The sequence below is a fragment of the Thamnophis elegans genome, chromosome Z (genome assembly GCF_009769535.1).
Source record: "Thamnophis elegans isolate rThaEle1 chromosome Z, rThaEle1.pri, whole genome shotgun sequence".
In the NCBI taxonomy this organism is placed as follows: domain Eukaryota; kingdom Metazoa; phylum Chordata; class Lepidosauria; order Squamata; family Colubridae; genus Thamnophis; species Thamnophis elegans.
In genome coordinates this window covers 70218373-70238662 of record NC_045558.1, presented here as the reverse complement: position 1 = coordinate 70238662, position 20290 = coordinate 70218373, and the positions used below count along the sequence as shown (strand labels likewise).

Sequence of the window (20290 nt, the reverse complement as noted above, 5' to 3'; positions counted from 1 at the left end):
ATGATTTTGTTGAAGTCGATGGTATTCAAGTGATGCTCCAGTTGTTTTTAGAATGTAACTGAGGAGTCCATTACCACAACTACTACTTTTATCAGAATGAAAAAGTCAATAAGGGCTAAATGGTCTATAAAACTCCACCTTACCATTCTTTCTTCTCATCTATCGCTCTCTATTCTAACCTCTATTCTAATAGGCGAAGTGACTAGAATCCATTAATTAATGTATTGGGATTTAGCGCCAATAATAATATTATTACAGGTATTCATGTGCTACCACCTATTTATATTCTGTACAAAAATGATATTACAAGTTAAAATTATAATCTTAATGGAGGAAGTATTCCTAATTTGAAGGGATCTTATGAATTGTAATTGGTAACATGATATTTAATAAAAAGATATATGTGAATGTATTAATTTCTACAGATCATTATTGGTAATAACAGGTCAACTCTGAAATTTACATATAAATGTATTTGTATTTTAGGCTTTCTAAATCAATATCACCAAAGATAAAGTTAATGCTTTTTTTAGCATGTCCCTCATTTGAGGATCCATGAACAGCATTACGCATAACATCAGTTGCAAATTTAGCACGTATTGAACTAGGATGTGTTTCTTTTGCTTTCATTGGATCTGTTGGTCCCATTAATTGTCGCCATTCCTCCACAGCATTTTCTTTAGTTAGAACCATAACCACTGATGGGCCTCTGGAAAAACAATACAACCAACAATGTATGAGATGCTAACAATCTGATTTTGCAATGAGAAGATTAAGTGATATAACTAATGTTGCATGCTGCATGAGATAAACAAATCAATTCTACTTGGGATAAACTGTCTATTTGATTATTTTACAGTTAGAGGTTTATGTTATAGAAGCCAAGACTTATTAAACATACATTATGTATCAGTAGATGACTTCCTTAGCAGTCCCATCTCTGCTTGTATTTGTGCTTTGCTGTATGTCAGTCTGCCTGTTCTCCATACATATAAAACGTATGCTATCATGTCATATTATATCATATGCTAGACTTAAAGGTGCCATTTTTGATGACTTTCCTTCCCTACAGAACTTTCAGATAAATGGAGATACTCCGTAGATAAAAGTAGTTCTCTGTTTCTGTTCTACAAAAGAAGAATGCAGGAAGAATGTTGCTTTTTTTCACTTAGGGAACTCTGAATTATTTAACTATCTATATTCTGTGGGGCAGGAGACCAGCTGGATGGACATAATAAGATGTGGGAGACATCAGCAATTATTGACAAGGTGTGTAGGTAAACATTATTTAAAAATATACAGCTGGCATTCAGAGCTTGATTTTTGCCACTTTGGTTTTGATTATTACACTGAAAGAATTTATAATATTTATTTCAGTCATGATTAAATATGATTAAGGATTCATATGTCACTGGAAATGACACAGCAGAGAGAACTTATATACTAATGATTAAAAGGAGCCTTGTGTATTTTCAATGTTTTTGCACAGGGCTTCATCACAGACTTTCCATTTGTTCAAGAGTTTACCATAATTCATCAATTCAATGTGTTGATTGTGTAAAATGAATTGTGTAAAAAAGTGTTAGTACTACTTTATAATGCCTTGATAAGACCACACTTGAAATATTGCATCCAGTTTTGGTCACCATGATATAAAAAAGATGTTGGAATTTTAGAAGAGGGCAAAGAAAAGATAAACATGATTGGGGGGACTGGAGACTAAAACAGATGAAGAACAATTGCAAGAATTGAGTTTGTTTAATGAAAAGAAGGACTAGGGGGTGATATGATAGCAATGTTCAATATCTAAGGAACTGCCACAAAGAAGAGAGAGTTAACCTACAGCCAGGATGGCGAACCTATGGTACGTGTGCCACAGGTGGCACATGGAGGCATTTGTCAGGGCACGTGAGGCACTGCACTGTCAGCTGGCCAGTGCAAATGTGCGTGCTGGCTAGCTGAGTTTACCCTTTTAAAAAGCCATTTTTTCACCCTCCCCAGGCTCAAGAGGCTTATAGGCGCCTGGGGAGGGTGAAAAGAGCCTCCCCTGCCCCCGGAGGCCCTCTGGGGGCTTCATGAGCTTCCCTGAAGCCTCTGGAGCGCAAAAAAAATCCCGGCCCTATGGGCAAACCGGAAGTTTGGGAACGGACTTCCAGTTTGCTCGGAGGGTTGTTTTGAACACTCCAAAGGCTTTAGGGAAGCCCCCTGAAGGTCCCTGAAGCCTTCGAAGCGCTCAAAACGATCCTCTGAGCAAACCGGAAGTCCCCGAAGCCTTCAGAGCACTCAAAATGACCCTTTGAGCAAACCAGAAGTGACTTCCGGTTTGCTCAGAGAGTCTTTTTCACTGCTCCGGAGGCTTCAGGGTAGCATCCTGAAGCCTCCGGAGGCCTTCCGGGGGGGCGAGGGGGGCTGTTTTTGCCCTCCCTAGGCTCCTATAAAGACTCTGGAGCCTGGGGCGGGCAAAAAAAGCATGCAAAAAACGGGGGTCACGCCTGTAGTGGGCGCATGCACATGGGGGGTATCACACATTGCATTATGGGTGCGACACACCCACACATGATCCCCCTGCGCTCCTCCCACTTATGGCACATGAGCCAAAAAAGGTTTGCCATTGCTGACCTACAGTATTCTCCAAAGCACCTGAAGAGAGAACAAAAAGCAATGGATGGAAACTAATTAAGGAGAGAAGCAACCTAGAAATAAGGGCAAATTTCCTGACAGTTAGAACAATTAATCAGTAGGAAAAGCTTGCCCTCAGAAATTATGGATCTCCATCACAAGAGGATTTTAAAAAGAGATGGACAACCATTTGTCTGAAATGGCATAGAGCAGGCTATCAAACTTGCAGCCCATGGGCTGGATGCATCATGTGCTGGCTATGCCCATGCCTGGTATAGCAAAGGGGGGGGGGGAGACCTGATACATCACGTGACAACACTGTGACAATGCAAGTTTCATACCCCTGCCATAGAGTTTCCTGCCTGAACAGGGGAAGTTGGACTAGAAGATCTTCATTGTCCCTTCCAGAGGTGGGTTGCTCCTGTTTCAGCCCATTTCAGCTGAACTGGTAGTGAAATTCAGGCCTTGGACACAGAACCTGGAGATACCCAGGCCTGCCATGTCCCTGTTCCTTCACTGCCACCATTTTGGATTTTAGTGATGTGTGTGAACAGGGAACTGCATGCGCGAAGAACAATTTATATTGAACAGTGCATGTATGCACAGCACTCATAAGGCACATACAGGTTGCAAACTGGTAGTAAAACTGACAGCAACCCACCCCTGGTCCCTTCCAACTCTGTTATTCTCTTAAAATGATGCAAAAGAAATAAACTATTTCTTTGATATTTTAATGCGAGCCTGGCAATTTTTTTTGTATGAAAAATTCAAAGTCAATTCTGCTTTCATAAAATTTTGTTCTTGTTTTTTAAAAAAACAAAACAAAACAGGCACTTACTTTGACATATAATCCACTAGTTGATTATAATATGGCTTATCTTCATGATCTTGATAAAATTGTGCTGCTATCTCGGGACTTATGTTTGCTTCTCTCAATTCTGAGATTAGAAATCCAGCATTTTTTACTTCATTTATAATTTTATCTAGAAGAGAGGGACATCAACATTCCACTATTTCAATCTTTATAGTATAGTACAGTACTACTATGAAATATGTTCAAATGTATAAAAACTGAAAACAAGAAACTTTATTTTCCTGCTAGTTACAGAATTTCTGTTTATGTGAAAGTGTTATTTCCAAATGATAGCTGTAAATTGAGATCTTTTACATTTATGAATAAGAAAAAAAATCAGTTACAAAATAATTGGCAGAAGATGAAAATTACTACAGACTTGGCTCCTGAAAAAATGGTTTGAGGGTTTGTGCAAAGAAAAAACCTTAGATAGCAACCAGAATGGTGCAACTGAAACCCTGAACCTTTATATGAGGCTACCCTCTTGAGCTTTTAAGAACTCTCCTGCAGATACCACTGCTTGGAGATTAGCCTTTTTCATGGGACTGATTGCTTGTCTAATTAAGGTTAACTCTGTATATTTAATTGATGACTTACAACTGTAAGTAAGCCTGAAATTACAGCCATAAGTTGTCCCAGTCAAAAAGTTACCACGTGATCTCACACAATTTTATAACACTTTTTGCTGTGATTGCTCAGTGAATGTTGCGATCACATAGTGAATGCCACTGTTGTTCAGTGAAAACACATTTTGCTCCATGGCTTTTTTTTATTATGGGGCACTGTAAATGGATGTAATTGTAGATTATTGTCAAATGCCAAAAATGCAATCACATGAAAACATGTGTAGGGACAATTGCTGGAATTACAAACTGGGTTGGAAGTAACTTTGGGGGAGTCAGTGTCAACTTGAAATGGTCAGTAAGTGTCATGTTATAAATCGAGAATTATCTGCAATGTGTAAGCAAGGCTTCAGTATATATATATTTTACTCTGTCCAATTGCCCTCTTCCTTTTGCCTTTTAAACATCCATTTTTTCTCCCATTTTATTTTTCCCTCTGTTCCCAGGATAGCTACCTCTTCCCCTTACGTTGTCTGTTCTCTTCATTTTCTTAGTGTTGCTACTAAGTGGAGGGAGGAGAATATGTTTACATGTATTACTGTGCGAGGAGATTAGTTGATATAGGCAGATGGGAATGAAATAATTTTATAATGGTATAACTTATTTTATAGACAATTTATATAAGTGCACAAAGAGAAAAATATGAACACCTTGTAATATTAATCTTACCTTTATCTTCAAAAGCAGAGGGTTTAATGAGAGCCATAGTGTTTTCTACAGGAAAGAAGAATTGTAATTCCTTTGCAGCTTCATTTGTGTTTGCACTGCCATGAAGCTGATTGATTGGAGAATCATGGATTGCAAACTCAGCACGTAAACTGGAACAATAAAGTCAGAAAATTAGAAAAATAGCACAGAAACTTCATGCTTACAAGTTATATATATATTTGTGTATATACATACACACATGCATGCATGCATGCATGCATGCATGTATGTACCTAGACACGCACATGAGTTACAAGTACATATATATAGTCCTTTGGGATGGATGATGAATTCCAGAGTGAGATAAACTTGAAATTCCTAATTTTCCTCCAAGCCTTCCTTCTTTGGCAGCTTGACACAGATAACATTAAAAAATGCATATGTAATGGAAGGGATCAAAGCATGAGTCAGTCACTGAAATAAAAAATTTGATCAATGGATCATTCAGAGTGCCAAATAAAATCAGTTAGTACTGTCCAAGAACTAAATGTCCAAAACATTCTCATAGTATTTATTTTGAGAGGGACAAATTAAAAAAAAACAAATTAACTGTATCTAATTCAGTAAGAAAGTTCAGATAAACATTTTGTGCTCAGGTTTCTTGTTATCTTAAAAAAAGAAAGCAATGGCAGGGCAAACTTTGGAAATAAAGCATGATTAGCTGAACAGATCATTTTTCTCCTGAAACAAATTTTAAGCAATCACAGGGTTCACCTAAAACTGAGATTCATATAAAGGTTCTTATCAACAGCAGGAAATTGAAATAGTTCAATTATTATTAACAAAATATCTTGTGGTAGAGGGATATTTTTATACCTTATTTGTCCATACATATCACCTTAAGCAAAATTCAAAATCACTTCAGAAAATCTCATTCAATAATAATAGTTGATATTTTAAAGGGCAATCTAATAAATGTTGAACAATGTAATTTTTCAAGAGTTTTTGCATATGGCAATACAGATGTAATGGTAAATACTTCTTAACCATAACCAGTTTCTCTTATTTAAAAGGTGAAGCTCGATATAAGGAGTGTTGCTATAGTATTGTTAGGGAGGGGGAAAATGACTTCTTAAGGGGCTCTGCAAAATGTTTTTCATGGTCTGATCCTTGTTTGTAGGCAATATTTTTATGATCTGGGATTCTCTAAAAGATAAAGAGACAACCTTTGAATGACTTTTTATTCAATAATTTGGAAACCAATCCAAAAGTTATCAATAAATGAATTATTGGTGCTTTTATTCAGGAGTTAAACTTTTCATTAAATAATAAAAAGTCATATTTATTAAATACAAATTTAATAAATAACAATGTAAGAAAATAATGTAATCATTTTCAGTCACTAAATTCAGTGTCAATAATATATAAAATACATACAATCATGCATATTTTGTCTTTCTGTAAATGCATGAGTGTAAGTTCCTGCTTGCACAATATTAATGCAATGTTCTTTTTTTAAAGATGTGTAACTACATTGTTTAAAATTATATCTGTGCTTTTAACACATAATTTCCTATAGAGAAATGACTATAGAGAAGTGTCTTTTGCAAAGATATTTCCGAATTGTGTACTACAGTTTGCTATAACATGCTGAAGTAGTATAAAATACTATCCAGATGATGGCACTATTGTCATAAACATCACAAGAGAGCATAACTTCAGTAGAGAAAATAAAACACAGTTCTCAGAATGCCATTATTACAATAAAAAAGATTACCTTTGGGGATATTGTTCCTTTGCTTCTTGGATTATTTTTGGGCCTAGTAAATCCCTCCATTTTTGGATTGCATTCTCTCGTACCAAAGCAAGAGCAAGAGTTGGCCCACTGGTCAAGACAAATATAGCTTTATTCATTCATCCATCCATCCATCCATCCACTCATCCATCCTTCTGAATGAATATAAATTCAGTAACAAACATTCTGGAATATAACCAACAAATATTCTGGGGAAAAAACCAGGATTTCTTCATTAAATTAAAAGTGTTTACAATTACAATGGAAAATATACACATCTGTTTAAGGCAAACTTCCTCACAGTGGTAAATATTGATCCAAACAGTTGATGAAATTATCCTTTATTAGAATTGTTGTTGTTGTTGTTGTTAAAGTGATACTGTTAAAATTGCTTTCACATAAAACATCTTTTTGGAGGCAATGAACAATCTCAAATTTCAGGACGGTTCAGTGAGCTGCAGAGTTGGAGACCCCTGGTTTAAGATATCAGCATTAATGTAAGTTCTCTTCAGAACTGATTATATTTAGACAGACTGCTTCTCAACAAATTACAAATCTGTATCATTTCTGTTATTTTAAACTTCCTTAATGACAACTAAAATTCTCTAGCAGCCTATAATGATAGTTACAAATACTATTACTGCTAACATAAGGTGACCAGACATCCCGATTTCAGCGGGACAGTCACGATTTCTAACAATTTGTCCCGTGTCCCGGGGCATTTTGAAAAAGTCCCGATTTTCTGGCTTCATGTTGAAAGCCCAGTGGATTTGCTTAAGAAATCCTAACCGGGGCAAGACAAAAGACACTCTGTCTAATCCCTCTCTCTTTCTCAGTATTTTCATTGAAGATATTAAAACATTAAAGCAAGAAAACGCCCCCCCCTGCGCTCCTTTTACCTCATTTTATAAGAAAAAAATGACCAAGTACAATAGAGCTCCAGGAAATACTTGGCTAGAGAAGCCGCGAGTGTTCCTTCCTGGATTTTCCGGAGGGGAGGGGCATGGAGGTTGGAGGTCGGCTCGTGTGGGAAAATGGTGGCAAAGTTCTTTGAAAAATATTTCCCTGACTAATTTCACCATTTTAATTTGCTCAGTTCTTTGTATTAACATCTACATCATTCTGGATTGACTTGGAGTGCTCACTTGTGCCTCCTGGTAAGTGAGCTGGTTTTTTTTCTTTTATTTTTTTAATGTATTTTAAAATAATATTTTATTTATTGTGCATAGGATTTTTTAAAATAGTTTTATTCTGTGTGGATTCTTTTTTTAAATTGTCTTAGGCTATTTAAAAAAAGATTCTATCCAAAATACAAAATATCAGCTGCAGTTATTCACTTAAGAACTGTGGCAAGAAAGGTGGTATAATGAGCTTAGTGACCAAAGTTACAATGGCATTTAAAAAAGTGACTGATGACCATTTTTCACACTTAGCGACCATTTTCACACTTAGCGACCATTTTCACACTTAGCGACCATTTTCACACTTAGCGACCATTGCAGAATCCTCATGGTCATGCGATCAAAATTTTGATGTTTGGCAACAGATTCATATTTATGATGGTTTCAGTGTCCTGGGGTCATATAATCACCTTTTGCAAAGTCAAATGGGGAAACCAGATTCACTTATGTTACTAACTTATCAGCTGCAGTTATTCATTTAAGAACTGTGGCAAGAAAGGTGGTATAATGGGCTTAGTGATCAAAGTTACAATGGCATTGAAAAAAGTGACTGATTACCATCAAATTAGAAATATCTGAGATGGTAAACATTATTTGAAGATGTAGATGTTAAAACAACCGTAATCAAACGACATGCTGCATGTGATGATGGTTTTTTTTTTGTTTGTTTTGTTTTTTTTCCCCTTTCCTTCTTGAACCTTTTTTTTGTCCTTTTTGGCCTCCCCCCCTTCCCCCACCTTTTTTTTTTTCTCTTCCTCTCTCCCTTGTTTTATTTTGTTGTTTTTTGTTTTCTAAACCCTAGCTTATTGTGGTGCTTATTAAATATACAATAGAGAGATACGGGATGTATAAACTTAGTAGGGATGCACCTGTGATTAAACGACATATTGTATGTGAAGATGGGTTTTCCCTCCCCCCCTTTTTTTCTCTCCATCCTCTCCCTTTCCCATTGTTGTCCATGTAACAAAAAATAAAAATAATTTATTAAAAAAAAAAGTTACAATGGCATTGAAAAAAGTGACTGATTACCATTTTTCACACTTAGCGACGATTTTCACACTTAGTGATCGTTGCAGCATCCTCATGGTCACATGATCAAAATTTTGATGTTTGGCAACAGTTACAATTTATATTTGTAAATTGTAGTTATGTTGAAATAAAAAAATATTACAATACTATTTTTGCATTATATGAAAATTTTTGTTGCGCCGTATAAAATTTTTAATCAAGACCCCCCCCCCCCCAGTCAAAGGTGTCCCTCTTTACCAATCTGAAAATCTGGTCACCTTATGCTAACAACAAGACCTTCACATAATTTTTGCCTTAAGAATATTTTTCCTTTTGAGACTGATAATCATTGTACTTATCCTGAAACAGGGATGAAATTTAGAATTTCATCCTCAGTCAGGATAAGTACAATGATTATCAGTCTCAACATAAGAGTTTTATAATGATGTCTGTGGTGCAAGTTCTATCACTGAAAATTGCTAAATTAAATTCATACAGACGTTGTGACTACACAATGAAACCAAACATTGAGCAATAACAGATATACCCAGAGGGACTGAGACAAAGGCAGTCAAGGTGATAGCCTCAATCCAGCAAATGAATTTCTGCCCTCCTTGGATGATCTTGGATAGTAACAAGATTCACATAGGAGCCCATTGGTGCTAGAAATTGAATTCTTGAGAAATTTTTGCAGATTTGTAATGCTCATCATAGATTCATATCTTCTGCATATAACATATGTGATATTATAATGTCTTATTCTAAAATAACATAAGATATTTACTCATGGAATTCTGTATTGTAGAAAATGCATTTAACTTGGGTACCTGGTCATTTGATCCAAAAGATATGGAAAATAATCTTGATTTTCATGTTCTCGGTAGAATTCACGAGCTTGTTCTTCTGATAAGATGATTTCCTTTTGCATGGCTATTTCAAAGCCATTTTCCACTATTCTATTCAGAATAGATTCTGCATAGCAAAAATTATATTGTTCGCATTACTTTTATTTATGTGTAAATATCTAAATGACTGGTGCTTCTCTAATATGATATAGCTTCACTATTCTATCAATTTTGGCCTCAAATCTTATTCTGTGCTCCAATGTAAACATCCTCTTTTACATTCTATACTTTTTTCCCCCGATCTAACAGCTAAGTTATGTTCCAATACCTGGAGGGAGTAAACCTGTTAACACTGAAAAAAAACAATTGATGGAGGAAACAGACCCATCACAATCATAAACTAAATAATGAGAGTTATAATGGATTGGGACGGGATTATTTAGATTATTATCTAGATTTTTTGATTTTTTAATTTTGCTGAATGGAAAATTAAGATATGAGTGCAGCAACACAAAACAATCTTCCATAGCAAAATGTCTGTGATTCATCGTGCAGTTAGATATTTGCTGCTTAAGAATATTCATGTATAATGATTATTTGAAATACCCAATTTATTTCTGTGATAGCTTTCTGATACATGGGCAGCTTCTCATTAATCTTCAATTAGAATAATATCCATACTAGCTGAGGGATTCAGAAAGGTTTCAAGGTTAGAAAAGGCTGTTCCATAATATTTCCCTGTTGAACTTTCTAAGAATAGTTTTCCTTTAAGCTTTCAATTAATTTGTGTTATAACTCACACATTTTCATTTACATTTATGCAAGAAAAAAAGAAAGAGAATATGTTTCAAACTACACCATGTTTTAAATGTGCATTTCTTTAGAGTTTTTTGTTTAAAAATGCTCTGTAATTTTTTTTTATTTTTATATGCAAAAAGATGGGTTAAAACTGTAATGTATACATTTAAAAATATTGTAAGTCTAACAAAGAAACATGCCAGGACTTTGAATCAAAATAGGCTTCTCAAGCTAGAAAAGGTAACTTTTCAGATACATGCAATCATTTGTCTAAAGTACTGTCAGCTCTTAGCTAATCTCATAAAACACCACCTTTCTGCCTTTCTTTCATTTTCTTTTTATGAAACCCTAATAAAAATAGAAAAGTGCCATAGATTTCAGTTGTGTGCAAAGTGCCTGTAATAATTGCCACCAACCTCTTCTTTCTTTTAAAAGAGAAGGTCTGATTAATGCCAGTGTTCGTTCAACAAATTTTTCATTCCTTTGCTTGGAAAAATCAGAGAAAAAGAAGGCAAGTTGCCTGCTTGTTTCTTCAACACGATCCTGAATATCACAGTGATGTAACAGGTCTTGATTTTGCAACATCTCTTTCAAACTAACAAAAAGGAAAATAATGTAAAAATGTATTTAATACTAACATAGGGCTTACTTTATCATCAACATCTTCAAAATTAAATACTCTGATCCTGGCAGAGGTGGTATTCAGCCGGTTCAGACCAGTTCACACGTACCAGTAGCGGAAATTTTAACTGATTAGTTCAACTGGCAAATATAGCCTCTGGCTGGCCCTGCCCCCACCCACCTGGTCGCCTATCACCTCCACACCTGATCACCATTGTCCCGCCTATCTGCTCACCTGCCCTGCCCAGTCACTCCTCACTTTCCTGGCAGCATAGCATGCTTGCACATGTGCACAGTCTCTGCTCTGCAGCTTGCCTGCCTAAGCTGCCTTCCCACATGGTGCCTGCGCCCAACTGAGCTTCCTCCTCCTGCCTACAGGCAAGCCTGTGAGTCACACTATCCCCCTATTACCAGCGTTTGCCCCACACCCCAACTTCCCTGGGCTTTTGTAGCTTGCGAAACCGCTAGTGCTGCTCTGGGCTTGCATGGCTGGCTCGCAACCTTACCTTCCTCCCATGGCTGGTGGCAGAGGGGAAGGCAAGCCAGAGCCCGAGGAACCCAGACTTGGAGCAGTTTTGGAGCCTATTAAGAAAAACTGTTCCTTGGCCCCACCATACGTTTTCAAGCCTGGGCTATTGCATATTGCATGCTTTTCACTCCAAGCCCCCAAACTGCTCCAAGTTTGGGTTCCTCATGGGTGCTGAAAGTACAGGCCTTTAACCTGGCTGTTTTCTCTGCCTGGCTTTCTGTATGGGTCCCCAAAGTGCTGTGCTGTGAATGACGTTCTCGCTCTCCCAGCAAGAACAGAGACAGAGAGAAGAAGAAGCCGCTGATCACATGGAACCATTCCACATGTTCCCCAGAGACTTGTTTTGGGCGTAAGTCCCAAAACGTAACTGTAAATCCCATCCAGAAAGCCAGGCAAACAACCAGGGTGAATGCTGCTTCTCTGCCTGGATTTTTGGATCATGGGACTTACCAGAACCCAAAGCAGAAGCAGAGAGAAAAAAGTTGCCGGAGAACTTCCTTCTGGGTCAGCGGCTACTTCTTCTTTCCACCTCTGTTCTTGCTGGGAGAGTGAGAGTGTCTTTCACAGCAAAGTGCTTTGGGTAAGTCCCATGATCTGGAAAGTGCTGCACCAGAGAGCAATAGCATTCAACCTGGCTGTTCTCTCTGGTGCAGCGCTTTCAGGTCTTACAGAACGCCGGCTGAGAAGCTGGCCCGCTGGCCAGGAATTGTATGGCTTCTCATCTCTCATCTCTCTCCCTCCCTTCTCTCTCCGCTTCATAATGAGCTCCAGGAGGAGGAGGAGGGTACACCGTCTCCCCCATTGTGAAGCGTACTAAGTTTAAGTGCTATACATGAGGCACTGCAAGAGTAGCGAGCAGCCATGGAGGTTGGCGAGAGCAGTGGCTTTAGCCACAGCTAGCCCAGCCAGTGTCTCAGGTGGAGTGAAAGTCATATGTTTTCCCATATTCCTCTCGCTGCCTCCATGGCTGCTCACTGCTCTTGCAGCACCTCGTGCACAGCACTTAAACTTAATATGCTTCACAATAGGGGAGACTATGTCCCCTTCTCCTCCTGGAGGTCATTATAACATGGAGAGAGAAATGACAGAGAGATGAGAAAGAAGAGGGAGAAAGAAAGAGAGAGATGAGAGAGATAGAGATAGAGAGAGATGAGAAACAGAGAGAGAGTGGGAGAAAGAAATAGAAAGGTCTGAGAAAGGTCTGAGAGAGAAATGAGAGAGATAGGGAGAAAGAGATGAGAGGGAGAAAGAGATGATAGCGAGAAAGAGAGAGTGGCAGAAAGAGAGAAAAGAGAGAGATGGGAAGAAAGAAAAAGAGCAGAGAGAGGAAGGAGATCAGAGGGAGAAGGAGAGAGACAGAGAGGAGAGGTAGAGAGAGGGAGGGAGAAAGAAAGAGATGAGAGAGAGATGATGAGAGGGAGAAAGAGATGAGAGACAGAGAAAGAAAAAGAATCTGGCACACATGGGGGTTGTGAAGTGGTAGTAAAACCGGCAGCAACCCACCTCCAATATAAACATATCAAAGGCAAGAAAGAGATGTGAAAATGGTGTCAGTATTATACTGAACAAGGTAAATACTTCCTCAAGTCCTTTGGCAACAACACAAAAATGATTTGCCATTGCTTTTTTCTGAGGTGTTTCTTCAGTTTCCCAATTTAGCCTTTTGGCCTTGCATTCCAAGATAGTCCCCATTCATATACATAACAATGTAATAACTGATTTATGCTTGTGAGATTAGCCAAGGTTGCTTGCTATTTGCTGCAACAAAATATGAGAATAGCAAGCATTAAAAAAAAACCTTCCTCTGAAAATTCTCTCAATATTCTGATGAATTGGCTGTTTTAGAAGTGGTCCAAATTAATTAGTAAACTGCCATTCTGATTTTTTAATTACAAAAGCATTCAAATAATTATATCTGCATACTCATTACAATACTGATAAATTTTGGTTAACATCCTCTTTCCTCCCGCCCTCTCTTTCAGATTATCAGAAGACATCAGGGCATACATTTATCACAACACAAAAATCCAATCTTTATGTGAATTCATGGTCTCTTTTTTCCTTCTATTTTAATGAGTTCTTGCAAATTTAGGTGAACACCATTAGTTTCTGAAACATATTAAAAGCTAAAGCAACTTACGTGGGGGCAAGCTGGCTATGATTTCTATTATTTCATTAAACACCAGATTTGATTTTGGTCTGATTTGTTTGACTTTCCTTGTTCACTAATACCTGTGAATTCCTTTCAAAGTTGTGCACTTGACAATCTGACCTTTAGTCAGATATATGACAGTTGGCCTTGTCTGTTATAATGTCTAAATAATAAATTTTGCAAAAATCAATTAAAGCTTCAATCCTTTCAGCCCCACAATGATGCTGTGATATATTATGATCCTAATAGTTCAAGTATGTCTGAATTATAGCCATTAGACAAGTAATTGAATGAAACCAGGCAATTTTAGCTAACTTAGATCAGATTGGGGAACAAGATATTCAAGGCTATAAATCACATTAATTTCAGCAGAAATTGTCTTCAGTGAACAAATGGTTGGATCTAATAACTTAATGGGATTTACATTAGACTAATGTAATGCATTTGGTTAAAATGAATCTGTTTTAAGCCTGAATCCAGCCTGATACTAATTGTGAATTATGAATTGCTAAATAAATATTTCTCTCATATATACATACATATAAGCATACATGACATACCCAATTACAGGTGTCACAGAGTGTTTCCTCCATGCCTCAGATAAAAATTCTTCCCTTTCTTTCATTTCTTCTTCTTCTTTTTCTTCTTCTTCTTCCTTTTCCTCTTCCTCTTCCTCTTCCACTTCTTCCAAATCATGTAAAAAAGGCATACTTTGGCCATGCTTTCTTTCAGATATTATCAGAATATAGGAGGGTGCAGACAGCATATATGAAACAAAGTCTTCAAAATCAGGCTGGAGAAAAAATGTTTTGTGTTAAATACCAAGCTGACATCACTGCATTCATCCTGTTATAAATGAGATATAAAATATCACTATATTTATTACCAATTGTCTAACAACCTGATTTTAGTTAGCCAGTAAATGTTATGTGTGGGTATTTGTGCTCTATATGATTTTCTTTTTATGATATTTTATTCCTAACAGATTATGCTTTTGAAATTTTGCTTCCTTGGTCTTCCAACATATTGATGCCAGCTAGATTATTAAACCTCATTCTATACTTTTTATTTATTTCTCACATTTCTATACTTCCCATCTCATTAAGTAACTAGGATAGTTTACAATTTAATCATTAAAAATGGTAAGTAAAATACTTAAAATATTACAAATTTTAAAAAAGCATGGGCAGTAACTCTCACATCAGCATCTGTCCCAGAGTCACATATCACTCTTCAACCCCTATGGCAATTTGGAAAAGGACTTAATACTCTTTTGGAAGCCCACTCTGGGGGTAAGATATTCTAGAGGGCAGGCGAACAGCAGAGAAGGCTCTCTTCCTGGATTCCAACCAGGGCTTCTTGATCCAGAAAAGGTTATAACTAGTGTACAACACAAAGTTGAGTAAAGACCTTCATAGCCATTACTGTCACCTGCTCTTCAAGCAGGAGTGGTGAAACTAGGAGGACCCCCGGTTTATTTACCAGGTAATCTAGAAATGTGCAATCTCATCCAAAGCCAAAGATGGTAAATTCTCATATTCAGAGGAGCCTTCTATATACAGTCACTCCATTCAGTTGTAGCCTGTTGTTCCCAACCCAGATCCCCATAGTTTTACATAGATTTTAGAAAGGTGCTCGACCTTTCATTTCCTATCAACACCAATTGGGACCAGTTCCAGAGAAAGGAGGTGAACCAACACAAGACTGTGTCTCCCACTCTCAACTCCAAAGTTAACCTTAAAGAAAACCATGATCAATGATATTGAAAACTGCCAAGAAGTCAAAAAGAGCTCGATTGAATGCACTACATCCTATTCCTGCCTGCTTCCAATCATAAATTGTGACCAGTGCTATTTTCATCCTGTATCTGGGCCCAAAACCTGAGTGGAAGGGATTAAGATAATTTGTTTCACTTAGGATCTTCTGAAGCTGCAGCATTACTTTCTCAACCGTTTTTCTAAAGGGGGAAGCTGGATAAAAGTTATCAGGAATAATAGCGTTCAGTCAGTGATGGCTTCTTGAAAAGAGGATATAACGTACCTATCATCCCAACAGGCTCAAACTGTTCCCAGTTAATGGGTAAGATTGTTCCCCAAGCATTCCTAGTAAACCTTACTTGGTCTCCAACTGAGAATGGATCTCAGCAATTTTGTCAGCCAGATGCTTTGTAAATTCCTCAATACAACCCTAAAGTTGAACCTCAGAGTGCCCTTTACCCAAAAGGGATCAGAAAACCAGGGCCATCAGGCAGCACTTTGTGGACCCAGTAAAAATGGTTTGATGTTTTTATTAGTATTTGTTCTCAATTTTAACATACAATTAATGTAAACATTAACTGTAATGTTCAGTAAAATTACTGTAAGATGGATAAGCTATCTCATTAGATAGAACAGTGGTTCGACTTCCGGGGAGGGGCTTGCTGATGGAAGCAACTCATTTTAGCTGATCCCGAATTCCTGGTCGCGTTATCTGTCGGATGATCATCCATCAGGAATCTGGCAGTTTGTTTACCTTATTCTTCAGGAAAGGAGATAAGGTGAGCCTTTTTTGCTGAGCAAAGCACCATCCGATCCTCATAGTTTGTGTCTGGGAGAGGAGGAAGGCCAGCTGAGGGCAGAATTGTCTCCGTGCCGGGAATTCCAGCTGTGATTTGCAGCATGAAGCAAGCTCTCTCTTCCTCAGAACAAAACTTGATTTATTGATTCCAAGGCGAGCAGGACTGGTATACATGAGCCCCTAATTGTTTGTTTAAATCTTAGCTTCATTTTACAAGACCTTCTTCTGATAACTTAGCTATTAAACAGACAGTTAAAATGGTGCCGAGCTCGCTGAGTTGCTTCGTAACACTGTTTATGTTTTGAACTTCTACAGAGTTTTAAAACTTCAAGGGAAAGGAGTGATTTATCACTTCACTTCACAGCTGCATAATTGGCCAGCAGAGTTTTATTAATTGCTTGAAGAAGAAACTTGGAATGGCCTCTAAGCCAAATCTTACTTTAAAGATGCCCCCCCGGCTCCTAGAGGCTCTGGCACATTGCCCACACCTGGCACAAAACTGCAGTCTCTGCCTCCTACACCCCCTATAGGCGACCCACTAATGAAAGAATTCTTCCTGAAGGAGCTGACTGAGGCTTTTTATATTCAGGCAACCACGGTGGATTCAAAATTGGAATCAAAATTCAAAGAACTTAAAGAAGGGCTCAAAGAAGAGATATCCGTGGCGCATAAGGAGCTGTCTGATAAACTTGAGACCCGGGTTTCCAAAATCAGAGACGATATGTTGGGGATTGTAAGTTTATTGACAGAACATGTTTCCGGAATTGAAGACAGACTAGATGATCTTAATGACGCCAATATTAATTTGGTATTGAAAACAGAGGTGGTGCAACAAAAAGTTGAAAATGCTGAAAAAGAAATTATTATGATACAGTATACACAAATGGAGCTGGCATTAAGAGTAAGGGGCCTGCGTGAAGACAAGCAGGAAAACTTGAAACAGATTCTTTCAGAAGCGTTTGATAGCCTGATGGGAAGACCAGGGGGTAACTTTGATTGGCAAATTGATAAAGTTTATCGTGTTAATTCTTGGCTGGCGAAGCCAAAGCAGCTTCCACGGGACATTGTGATATACTTTACTACAAGAGACATTAGGAATATGATATTACAAGAGTCCTATAAAACCAAGCTTCAAATTGGGGCTCAGGAATTGACTGTTTTGAAAGAGATACCACCTCAAATGCTAAGATCCAGGAAAGACTATGCTTTTTTAGCTGAAGAGCTTAGAAATCACCAGATACAGTTTAGATGGGACACACCATTTGGCCTAGCACTCACATTCAAGAAGCAAAGATACCGTCTTAATTCAGTATGGAAAGCTCGAGATTTTTACCACAATATTTTGAAGGTTGGACATCCCGCACCATCTGGACCTAGAGAAAGAGCACAAGAAGAACAAGATAGACAGCAAACCACACAATTACCAGATAAGATGGATCAGCTCTCTCTCTTAGACGCACAAGGAGCTACGAGACGAATGGAGCAACAATCCAAAATGCAACAACTCCAACAATCACCTGCCATCGGTCAAGAAGCTACAGTAACCAGTCTAGAAGCAGTGGGAGGAGCCAGGCCAAAGGTTAAACTTCAGGTTATCCAGAAGGCTCTAAAAAAAGCTTCAGAAAACCAAAGATGATAACTAAGCTTCTAACATGGAACGTCAACGGATTGAACTCTCCACAGAAGAGAAAGAAAATATTCCACTATCTTAAACAGTTCAAGAATGATATAATTTGCTTGCAAGAAACTCATATTAGATCAACTAATCAAAAATATTTGATTAATACAAGACTTGGTCAACATTTTATAGCTTCTGCTACGGAAAGAAAAATAGTATAGTTATATACTTAAGAAAATACATGAAAGCTGAACTAATCGAAGCAGATCCCCATGGAAGATACATCGCATTAGATCTGGTATTAGAAGGTAAAAGGACATTGATACTGGGAATATATGTTCCTAATCAATAACAAGATGGATTTTATAGAATTCTTCATGCTAAATTAGTACAGTGGGATTATAGGTCTTGCATACTACTGGGCGACTGGAACGGTGTTATGGATACTAAGAAAGATAAGAAGGTTTCCCGCCCAAATACTCAAATGCAAGCAAAACTACCTAAATCCTTTTTCGATATGATGGACGACTTTGAATTGAAAGATATTTGGCGAGAAAGAAATGCAGAAGAGTATGACTTTACCTTTTTCTCTGATAGACATCAATCCTTTTCCAGGATCGATTTTATATTAACTACTAATGATTTGCTTTCCAGGGTGAAGAAGACAAAGATCTCTGCTAGAGTTTTTTCAGACCATAACCCAGTTTGGATGGATTTGGGAGGGGTGGCACAAGTAAGAAGGTCTTGGAGATTGAATGAAAATTTATTTAGATATGAAAAGTATATTAATGATTGTAAAAAATTGTTAACAGAATACTTTGTTTTTAATATGAATAAGGGTACACCTATGGAAATTGTATGGGATGCAAGTAAAGTGTATATTGAACCTTTCTGTAGGCCATTTGTCAAGACTATTTGGCGCATGTGAGAGATCGGAAATGGCTCCCAGGCGTCCTCGTTGCGGTGGGGTCTCCCCTTGTGTTTTCCACCCGCCATTTAGCGCTTCCCTACTGTGGCATTTCAACATCTTGCCTCCTCTAGCCGCGGCCTCTGGATTTTTAGACCCGCTGGCACACCCCCACCTGGCTTTGAACATTATCACCATCATCACCTGCCATTACCCTTGTGGCTCTATCTGGGATAGTGCCTGTGGAAGAAGGCCCCCTGCCTCCCTCAATTGCTCCAAACTCTTTGGACCCTTTCAGATCTGTAGAAGAGGGGGACACGGGTTACTCCCCTGTATACCTTCTCTGGACCATAACCGGACGCTAATTATTCTAACCATCTTGAACACTGAGAGCCATTTGGCTTTGCCTGAACTCGCATCCTAACAGCTGCGCAACCTATCTTTTTTCTTTCTTTCTCTCCTTCTTTTCTCTTGCTTTGTATGGGATATGTTTGTGATATGTATGCAATTGAGTGAATGATCCCACTTTTTATTACCATTATTGTTGTATTCTGTGTTTTTAACTACTTCGTGGGGACTGCCTGGGTGAGTGAATGAGTATGCTTGATTCACAGGACCTGCCGAGGAATGCGGGGGTCACTGGGGTGGTTGGGGGGACTATGGACACGGGAGTGGGCCGGAGCATTACGGTCGTAACAGGGAGAGGCAGATATGGCAGGGACTTTAGGGCAGGCTATTACCAGGGAAGGAGGGCTCACTACGTCACAGAGATCCCTCCTTCCGGCCCTATGAGTCCCACTCCAAGGCCAGATGGCACGAGTAATCAGGACCCTGGTCTCAGGCTGCTGTCGCTAAATGCCAGGTCTGTAGTTCATAAGGCTCCCCTCGTCCGGGACTTAATTTTAGACGAGAGGGCAGACCTGGCATGTATTACTGAAACCTGGCTGGGCCCGGAGGGAGGAGTCCCCCTTGTAGAGATGTGCCCAGAAGGTTTTCAGGTGCTTCATCAGCCGAGAGTCCAGGGAAGGGGTGGAGGTGTGGCTATTGTTATCCGAGAGTCTCTAGCACCTCGTAGGATCCCTGCTCCGGAGCTTGTCGGGTGTGAGTCCCTGCTGGTGAAGTTGGACCTCAAGGGTCAAGTGGGTTTGCTGTTAACGTACCTGCCTCCCAACAGCGTTGCAGCAGCCCTCCCCTCGCTCCTCGAGTCGGTAGCCGAGCTGGCGATTGAGTTCCCCAGGCTTATGGTTCTGGGGGATTTCAATTTGCCTTCACTCGGTGAACACTCTGATGGAGCGCAGGAGTTCATGGCTTCCATGACAGCCATGGGCTTGACCCAGGTAATTCGGGGCCCAACCCACTCAGCGGGTCACACGCTCGACCTCGTATTCCTCTCGGAGCAGTGGACTTGTGATCTTGGTCTGAGGGGTAATGAGATCATACCCCTGTCGTGGTCAGACCATTGCCTACTGAGGCTTGACTTTCGGAGGCCAAACCTCCGCTGTAGGGAGGAGGAACCGACCAGATGGTTCCGCCCCAG

The 20290-nt window shown here is 38.8% G+C and overlaps 1 protein-coding gene across 1 annotated transcript in view; it reads right to left on the bottom strand.

The window, feature by feature from the left end:
• Positions 1-459: 459 nt before the first annotated feature.
• Positions 460-20290, bottom strand: part of NME8 (NME/NM23 family member 8) — a 55793-nt gene continuing 35962 nt past the window's right edge. Inside the window, exons 3-9 of the mRNA XM_032235873.1 lie at positions 14233-14465; positions 10787-10965; positions 9555-9699; positions 6521-6628; positions 4765-4913; positions 3458-3602; positions 460-709 (exon numbers count right to left, since the gene is read on the bottom strand). Coding sequence (XP_032091764.1) covers positions 460-709; positions 3458-3602; positions 4765-4913; positions 6521-6628; positions 9555-9699; positions 10787-10965; positions 14233-14438 — 1182 coding nt within the window. The 5' untranslated portion in view covers positions 14439-14465. The remainder of the gene's footprint in view (positions 710-3457; positions 3603-4764; positions 4914-6520; positions 6629-9554; positions 9700-10786; positions 10966-14232; positions 14466-20290) is intronic.